Source organism: Alosa alosa, chromosome 18 (assembly GCF_017589495.1).
Source record: "Alosa alosa isolate M-15738 ecotype Scorff River chromosome 18, AALO_Geno_1.1, whole genome shotgun sequence".
NCBI classification, from domain to species: Eukaryota; Metazoa; Chordata; class Actinopteri; order Clupeiformes; family Clupeidae; genus Alosa; species Alosa alosa.
The window spans coordinates 15,421,194-15,429,710 of record NC_063206.1 but is presented as its reverse complement, the minus strand read 5'-3'; the positions used below and the strand labels follow the sequence as shown (position 1 = coordinate 15,429,710).

The window sequence follows — 8,517 nt, the reverse complement described above, 5'->3', positions numbered from 1 at the left end:
TCTTTGTTTCAAAGTATTGATGCTTTACTTATAACAGGCCTCTCTCATACAATTGCACAGCATGATATTATCTTGGTGCTTTAGTTATCTGTTGTAAACAGGCTATGACAGGGAGAAATAGCCATTCTGCATAAAGTGTCAAAAGTCTTGCGAAGGATGGCACCGACCGAAACATCACTGCCATCACCACTTAGTCTATTTGGATTCTTTGTTGCAACTAAGCCTCTTATGTTCAGTACTAAATGAGATTGGGGACTCGTCAGTGTGCTTGGACACCGGACAACATCTTAAATGGAAGAGCAACGCTAAACACTTCATCGCAATGGGAAATAAAGGGACAGGGAACGTCGCCATAAATTCCGAAATAAATCACAATTTCTTTATGAAGAGCTCGAGTTTAATTCAACACGAAGTCGTGATTACTCAATAAGAACACGCATGCATAGCGTAGTGGCTCTTGGATAGAAGATCCTATAGATTTGTAGATCCCTGAAAGTCTAGTCTTCATCATTTATGCTGTTCAGTTTGCATACAATACATGCAAGCAGCTTTAACCCAACAAGTGAACGTGTAGTCTACAGTGCGTCCTCATGTCTATGGCAACGCTACGCTTGCGCAGGCGCGAACTTGGTCTACTGTTAAACAAGTCTTCAGTATTACAATTAACAATCAAGTGGAACACCTATAGCCTGTTTTTTTTTTTTTTTTTTGGCCAACATTTACTATAAGAACTGCAGCACTCAGTCAGTATTTAGGACTAATTTTGGAACGGTTATCAATTGTTGAGACATTTAAGGGGGCATGGGCTGAAACTAACTGTGGATTATCCAATTTACTATTACGTAGGTCTTCCATAGGCTCCTGAGTGTTTAGCAAGGAGCAAAACAAGTGGCGAACTTTAAGAAGACCTATTAGACCTATGTCGCTTATCATTTGCAATACTTTTTTTTATTTCTCTTAATCACCACATGCAAGCTGGCAAGTGACAACAGAGAATTGGAAACTGTATCCCTGGCGGTTGCCATAGTTATATTGAACCAACAATGGCGCATTGTGGGTGATCCCACCCATGTTTTAGGCTTTTAGCACAGACCCAGCACGCATTCCTCTATCACAGTGGAAATCTGTAGAACTGTAGGAAAAACTATCTGTTTTTGTACCCCCCCCCCCCTCTCTCTGTGTGCATGGATGTGGGGTGTGAGAGGTGAGTGTTTTATCTAAATATTTTAATGGTGAATGTTGTTTAATATAATTGGCTAGTAACAGGGATAAGATGTGTGTCACCTATGTGATCACTCTTATAAGTACTATAAATACTGTAAACTCTCTCTCTCTGTCTTTCTGTCTCTCTCTCTTTTTCTCTTTTTTGCTCTCTCTCTAATGCATGTTTGATTGCTCATTTCAACATTACTTCCACCATATTTCCATGTTAACTTTTACAGGATTCTGTCCCTCCCATGCCATGGCATATAAGTCTCACAGAGTTCACCAACAATGCACTCTGCCTTCCATACTGGATACATATCTGTCTCCTGATCTTAAAAACAAGGTAAACACTTCAAAACACGAGTGTGCAATGTGTAGATATGTTCCAGGTAACCAACCATGACAACATTACCATCTCAAAATAATAATTTCATGAAAAGAAAAACAAGTGACACTTAGTTGTTGTTTGACAGTTCCTTACAATTGTTCATTGTGTGGTATAGATTCTCTGAGTCTGTCGCACCCTCGTCCTCATGCATGTCCGCATAAGTTAGTCAACAGAAGGGTCTTTGCACAAGGACAGACCACTCTGTGATACTCTGTGATGTCACATGTTCTAACACAGCTTCTTTCTTACCCCCCCTCTCTTTATCTCTCCCTTTCACTCTCTCTTCTCTCTCTCTCAGCACCTGTGTGCATGTCCGTGTGTGGAGTGCAGTTGTGTAACTGTTAGCCTTTGTGTTGCCTCAATGGCCATATTGTTTGCAGGCCACTGTCCTCACCACCAAGCAAGCTACTCTTCTGTCTGGTGTCATTCATGTCTGTTGTCTGAGTGGGGTCTGTACTGTTCACACCGTCTTTGTCCAGAGTCCTTACATCATTCCTTATCTGTTTGTTTGTCCCAAGACATCAGCCTCAAGAAGTGTGTGTGTGTGTGTGCAAGTCAGAGTGTGTGTGAGAGAGAAAAAGAGGGAAAATTAAGCAACTTTAGAAACAGAAGACAGTCTCCTTGGTTACAAACTGCAACATACCTTTTTTTAGTCTGCCTTGTTCTCTCGTCGCTTTCTTTTTCTAGTGGCATTCTTTCTTCTCTATGTATGCTTTCAGAATGTTCATTTACCACACACTGAGTGTTCCATTCTTTGTAAGTTTGTACCCCCCACCCCCTCTCTCCCTCCCTATACCCCTTGCAGCTCCTCTGGGGGTCTGGGCTACCCACAAAGCAAAGTCTGCCTTGGGAAGGTGTAGACTACTGATATTTAGCTGAGGTGTAAACTGAAGGCAGACACAGCTTGTTCCCTCTCATTGTTGGCTTGGGACTAGATGGCCGGATGGATGGATGGATCAACTCTGACAGACTGTGTCGCTCTGATTCATGGCAGTACAGTGTTAAAGCTGTGTGTGTGTGTGTGTGTGTGTGTGTGTGGTGTGTGTGTCTACATGCAGATCCTTATATGCTTGATGACATCACTCAAGGCCGTCTTTGGTCACCGCGTCCACTGGGAGACAAGATTACTGCGCGTTTGCAGCACCGTACTCTATTCGCCTTTGCCCTCCTGGTCCCGTTGCTGTGGCAATGGCGCTGATAAATACTGCCACCTCTCCAGTGCCCCCTTTGTGAGGGTGACAAAGCACCCACTTCCTGTTTGGGCGCTCGTCCCATAAATGGCTGAGAATGTGGTCAAATGGAGGCTGCCAGCGGGTAGCCTGGCCTTTTCCCTCGGGCTGGACAGGCAGTCAGTCAGAGAGGGAGAGAGCGAGAGAGAGGTAGAGAGGGAGAGTTTGATAAAGTTTGGGGGTTGATGGGAAAGAGATTACATTTTCCTGCACCATCTTTCACTTCCTCCCTCCTTTTTACCTTTACGTGACCCTGTGATCTAATGGAGCAAGGCACACAGATGTGGGAATGGCTTTAAAAGCAGAGACCTTGTTGAAAACTGGGAGACCTTTTGCAAGACTTGTATACACCTACATGCACTGCACTCCAATAACTTAAATGGGCACAGCAATTGCATAGATGGCACTGTTACTCTTGCACTTCAATTTTTGCATGTGTGACGCATGGTCAGACCCAAGCCCGGTCATGCCACTGTGAAGGTGCCCCAGCCACGCTCACAGCGTGCTGTCAGGTCATCTAATGCAGAGGGACACTAGGCCTAAATGTGCTGCGATGCAAAGCTCAGTAAGCCATGTGATCCTTTTACAGCAGCTGAGAAGCACGACACGCTAACCCATAGAGCTAAGTGGTGGGATGTTTTGGGCACTGATGCAGGTGGGGATGGTGCACGTACAAGCAAGGACTGTATACAGTAGTCAAGAAGCCATGAGTGCCAATCAGGTGTGGTCACAGAGGGAAAGATTTGAATGACAGACAGGTAAAGTGATATTGTATCTGACACACTGGTGCCATGTTTAGTTGTTCCAAGGGCTCAACACTCACCTGGCTGAAAGCACTCCATATTCACACCTGAGCTGTGTTTAAATATTCAGTACTGATGTAATTGGGGCTCTATTTGTGTTCTCCAGAGCCTTTAGTAAATCACTGTCACATACAAGACATAAATATTCACTCTCAGACACACACACACACACATCAGCCACACATACACACCCACATCTCAAAACCACTATTTGAAGAATTGGTAAAGACACCACCCTCGACCTAACTTAACAACATCAAAGACATTTTGTGCACTTCAGTGTTCTTGGAAGCGACATCAAATTTGCCACCAATGAGAACCCACAGAGGAGGGCTTCATTGAATTCAGCATTCAAAGACCTGTGAAGAGTATTTGAAAAGAGGCAGTGGAACACGGCGTGTCCTTGTTTAAAGTTGCCAAGAGACCACCTCTATCCACAGAAGGAGCACAATCTCTAGAGCATTCAGTTTCTTGGTGTTTTAAGCCCTCAACGTTGTCTTCAAGGCTTGGGTTAAGGTTAGGGTTAGGATTAGGTGCCTTTAAATCAACGGTGGAAGGCGATGTGGAAGGCAGGCTTAAAACACCATCGAGCAATATGAGATGTCTTTGGATTTGGAATAGGGTTCAGCAAACTGGTCGTGCAGTACTTCATTCCAGTCACAACAGCATCTCTCCATTATTGAATTTGTAAGGAGGCATCAGTTATGCTGGGTCAGCCTCAGTACAAGTTAAAATCTGCTAAACACTCCTCTTCCAAACCTGTCATTATTGCCAATGGTGATGAACAAAATGATCTTCCTGTTTTGAATCAGATTGCTTGGTAGATGGTTATATCTGTGGTCACTGCTGCTTTCAAGGTATACGTTGTATTGTGTAACTCACTGAATGCTGAATGCCCAATTCTTTCAATTGTCCCGTGTTACATAAGGGAGAAAAAGGCTATCTGAGAGTGTTGCTGATGTTGGCTGTAATCTGTCATCAGTGCAGAAGCCATGCTGTTTGTGCCTTTATGAAATTGTTTTCCGAGAAATTGAGTGGGAATTAAATGAGGTGAGTCAGGGTGATCATTGTGTGTGTGTGTGTGTGGGGGTGGTGGTGATGCCATTAGGCCTCCCTTCATAGCAAATCCCCTCATAACAGTTATGTAAGTGCTAATTAGTCTCAGCAGGAAATTGTCAGGACAGGACAGGTCTGTTGTCCCCCTCATAGTCCAATTCTCTATTATTCTTAGAGATTAAAGTGATTTGGGTTTGGGTGCCTGTATTAAATTGTGTTAAAAGGGCTACAAGAGAGAGGGGGGAAAGGTGCATCTTATTAATCCACAGTACTTTTCTCATCTTCCTGGCAGAGACACAATGAAGCAAAGCCATTCACTCAGAAGACTTTCAGCTCCATCAGCAAGAAGGAGGCCTCCACCTTTCAAATGCTCATTGGCCTGGACCCAGATCCTGATGAGCTAGCACAGATGAAACACAAAGCGCTTCAGGATCAGGTAGCATAGGCACAGGGCGCACTGGGAAACAACGCCCCATTCAGGTTCTGGGGGGTCATCCATCAAGACCCTGTTTCAATAGTGTTCCTACTGGCTCAGTGAAAAAAAGGACTCACATTTTTCCAGTCCAAACTATGGTGTCACTGCAAGCAACACCGGGTCATTTGGTTGTGCTGGAATCACGTTGCTGCCATCAGATCATGTGGCCTGCACACCTGGCAGTGATGGATGTTTGTGGAGAATGGGTCAAAGCGGTCTGCAGCAACAACAACGGCTCACTGAAGAGGGACAGTCATTAATACACTGTGTTGGCTTTAACAATACACATAGTGACACACAAGACACAAAATATGGCCGTTTTGATCTTAGCATGAATAAAGATCCCAGCTAAGATTGAGCACTTCAAAACTTGATCTGTTTTTACTGTGTCTGATGCTAGACAGTGACACACCAGTCTTTTGTGAAGCATTCAGACTGTCAGAAGCTTTTGGGGCCATTCTCATTAGATCTTTTAAAAATAGACTGAGAGTGGGGACTTCTTATTAAGCACGGTGCCATTGCAGTCATCCTTTGGATTATGTCTTTGTTGACAGTTTTATTTTTGTACATCCAATAAGTGATGACACCCTGCATTAAATCCTATGAAGTTCCTATCCTAAATACAATTATTTTACTCTGTCTTTTAGCACCACCTGGAGGTGTACTGGGGTATGTACCGTCTGAGAGATGAACTGGCCCACCGCTACGCCGCACTGCTGAGAGAGAAGGTGCAGCGGCAGAGACTGGAGATCAGACAGCGCGAGGAACACCTCATCCAAACTCAACGCAGCCAGATAAAAAAAGTAAAACCATACCTCTTAACTTGTGGATTTTCACATATCTCACTGTCAGGCCATCAGGAACTTTCTCCATAACAACACATCCATCATAGCCACAGCTTATGTATGCATAACAAATATACCTACAAATACTAGTTACAGCCCTGATAGTGAGATTTAGCCATGTCCATCATATCCTATGGCCAAAAATGAGCCAAACGGGAGATATATTATTGAACAAGATTGCATCACACAGTATTCTCCTCTATTACTGGTGTTGCATACAAGCATTTGCTCTGATTTACCAGTGGGAGGTGCCACCTGCCTGTGTTGGCTGAGCCCCTCTTGTTTTGTCTCTTTAATCAGGTGTCCCATTAAAAGATATATTCTATTGACCATGCTGATCACTAGAATTGTGTCAGTTGCTTTTGTATACTAGATAAAAAGAACTCTTTGCTAAGTAGGCTTCTCAATGGTTGACACTGGTACATTATAAGGACATTTTTTCTGCTTACTGCTATAGTCACCACTGTTTTATTTCCCTGACATGAGGACAGTGGGTGTCACTCTTCTTAAAGTGTCAAGATGGTTGTCCAAAGACCCCTCCTGGACTGGTAGACTTCACCCACAGGAACTCTGTAGGGAAGCAGAACAAAGGCCTGACGTTTAGTGAGGTGGGTGGATGCTGTTGGTCTTGGTGGCCTTACACGAGAGAGACCTTGATCCCATGGTAATGAGGCCAGTTTGTCAATACAGTCAAGACCTGCCAGGTCTATCAAGCTTCAACCCAAATACACAACTGTGAGAATCAAAGCTTCCTCATACTGACGACACCAAGAGATCCCACCCTTCACTCTAGCCTCCCCACAGTGAACATCATGAATATTAATTAGGGTATTTCGTATTAGTTAACAACTTTTTTCTTTGATTTAGAATTTCAATCCTCAGGCAAATACCTGTACGGTAGTGTAAGAAACAACATGTAGCTTTTATGGTCCAAAAAGTACTTACAGATGTAAACAACTAAGGCATAACAAAATTACAGATCGCTAAGTATTCATCTCTTTGTGAATTCTGATTGTCAGGCTTTTTATTTGTTTGTTTTTCTCAGGCCCAGACCAGTGCATAAATGAATATACCCAAATGCCTGACACAAACAACCAGTATGCATAGAATGCACAGAAGTAGCCTACATTCTCATTTTGGAATTAGAAACTATACATTGCATCTTTAGTGGAGGAATCCTTAAAACCTGAATATTTATTTTATCACATCAAGCTATTCCTTCATTAAAACCCCCTTGGGATGGATTTAAATCCTTACTTTTAATTAGCATTCTTCCAGATGTATGTTATCGGTACTCAATGACTAGAATCAATAAAATTAACTTTGTGAAATTTGCAAATACAATTGATCAAAATGAGTAAATGCATGTTTAGAACATGTTGAAGATTTGATTGGCTTTGATAGAATAGGTGATGTTAGAAACACAATTACTGGTGCCATAGCAGTATGAAAAGAAAATAAGTATAACTATATATACTCTTTTGATCCCGTGACGGAAATAGTTTGAACCACTTTCCTTTAACACTGTCTTTCAATCCAACTTCCTCAAGAGCACTGAAAGAAGTTTGTCAGGCTTACCGAAGCAGGGGGAAGCCGTTGGTGTGGACTTGCGATTGAAGTTGATTTTGGCTGTCTGGGCAGAAGGACAATAGTCCTTTTTTTTCCCTCTCGGGTGAGAGAGACTACAGAGGTTGATGATGGCCACTTTTAGGGGGTTGGTAGTGGATAGACATGAGAGAGGGGGGGTAGTTGAGACAGATCCTGGCTTATCAAACCCCCTCCCATAAAAGCTGAACTTCTTCAGGAGGCCATACCATAATAGTCCCCTCTAATGACCTGCACTGGAGGGAGGACAAAGCAGCAGCTATAAAAAGCTTTATGGGCCTGCCGGTAGGAAACCTTTGGTACAAATTGCTGAGCAAATGAAACTGTCCGTTGTTTCCTCAGCCCTGGCCGGCCTGGAGAGGGCCGTGAGGTGGGGGGTTCTCTCCTGGCTCCAGAGATGGGTCGGACCCCAAATAGGCTTCTCTGAGGACACCTGCTGGGCCCTAATTGGTCCCTGCTGCACTTAACAGCTTCCTGTGGCTGTGTGTTTACTTCTCATTTGTCTCGTGTGCTCCCGCTCCCAGCTGCCTGAGAGATGGGCCACCTCTCCAGGCTCTCGCCATCGTTCTCACCTTTCCTACCTACTTACACCCTCCTCATTCACGCCAGCTCCGGACTAGACCTTGTCTCCAACCCCCTCTTACCCCTTCTTTGTTCCCTGTTTTATTTCTCAGAAAAAGAAGAAGAGTCCAGAGGGCCAGAAACTCAGCCGCCTCACAGTTTCTCACAACGAAGTACATTTCAGAGATTTCCCTAAAACCACTTATTATCTGGTAAGCTCACCACATCCAGGCCCCAGTCTAGTCTTTAAGGCTGGTCAGTTGTTGACCACCTGACATTCTGGTTTGAACTGAAGATTTTCCTGATCTATGCATGACATCCACAGTGTTATTTTACCATATACCATCTA

General features: G+C 43.7%; 1 protein-coding gene across 2 annotated transcripts in view; it reads left to right on the top strand.

Moving 5' to 3' along the window:
- Positions 1-1,122: 1,122 nt before the first annotated feature.
- Positions 1,123-8,517, top strand: part of si:ch211-130h14.4 — a 16,177-nt gene continuing 8,782 nt past the window's right edge. Inside the window, exons 1-5 of one of the 2 annotated variants that reach the window (XM_048268969.1) lie at positions 1,123-1,204; positions 1,443-1,549; positions 4,975-5,118; positions 5,805-5,960; positions 8,282-8,380. In XM_048268969.1, coding sequence (XP_048124926.1) covers positions 1,189-1,204; positions 1,443-1,549; positions 4,975-5,118; positions 5,805-5,960; positions 8,282-8,380 — 522 coding nt within the window. In that variant the 5' untranslated portion in view covers positions 1,123-1,188. The remainder of the gene's footprint in view (positions 1,205-1,442; positions 1,550-4,974; positions 5,119-5,804; positions 5,961-8,281; positions 8,381-8,517) is intronic. The other variant, XM_048268970.1, reaches the window with a different exon arrangement.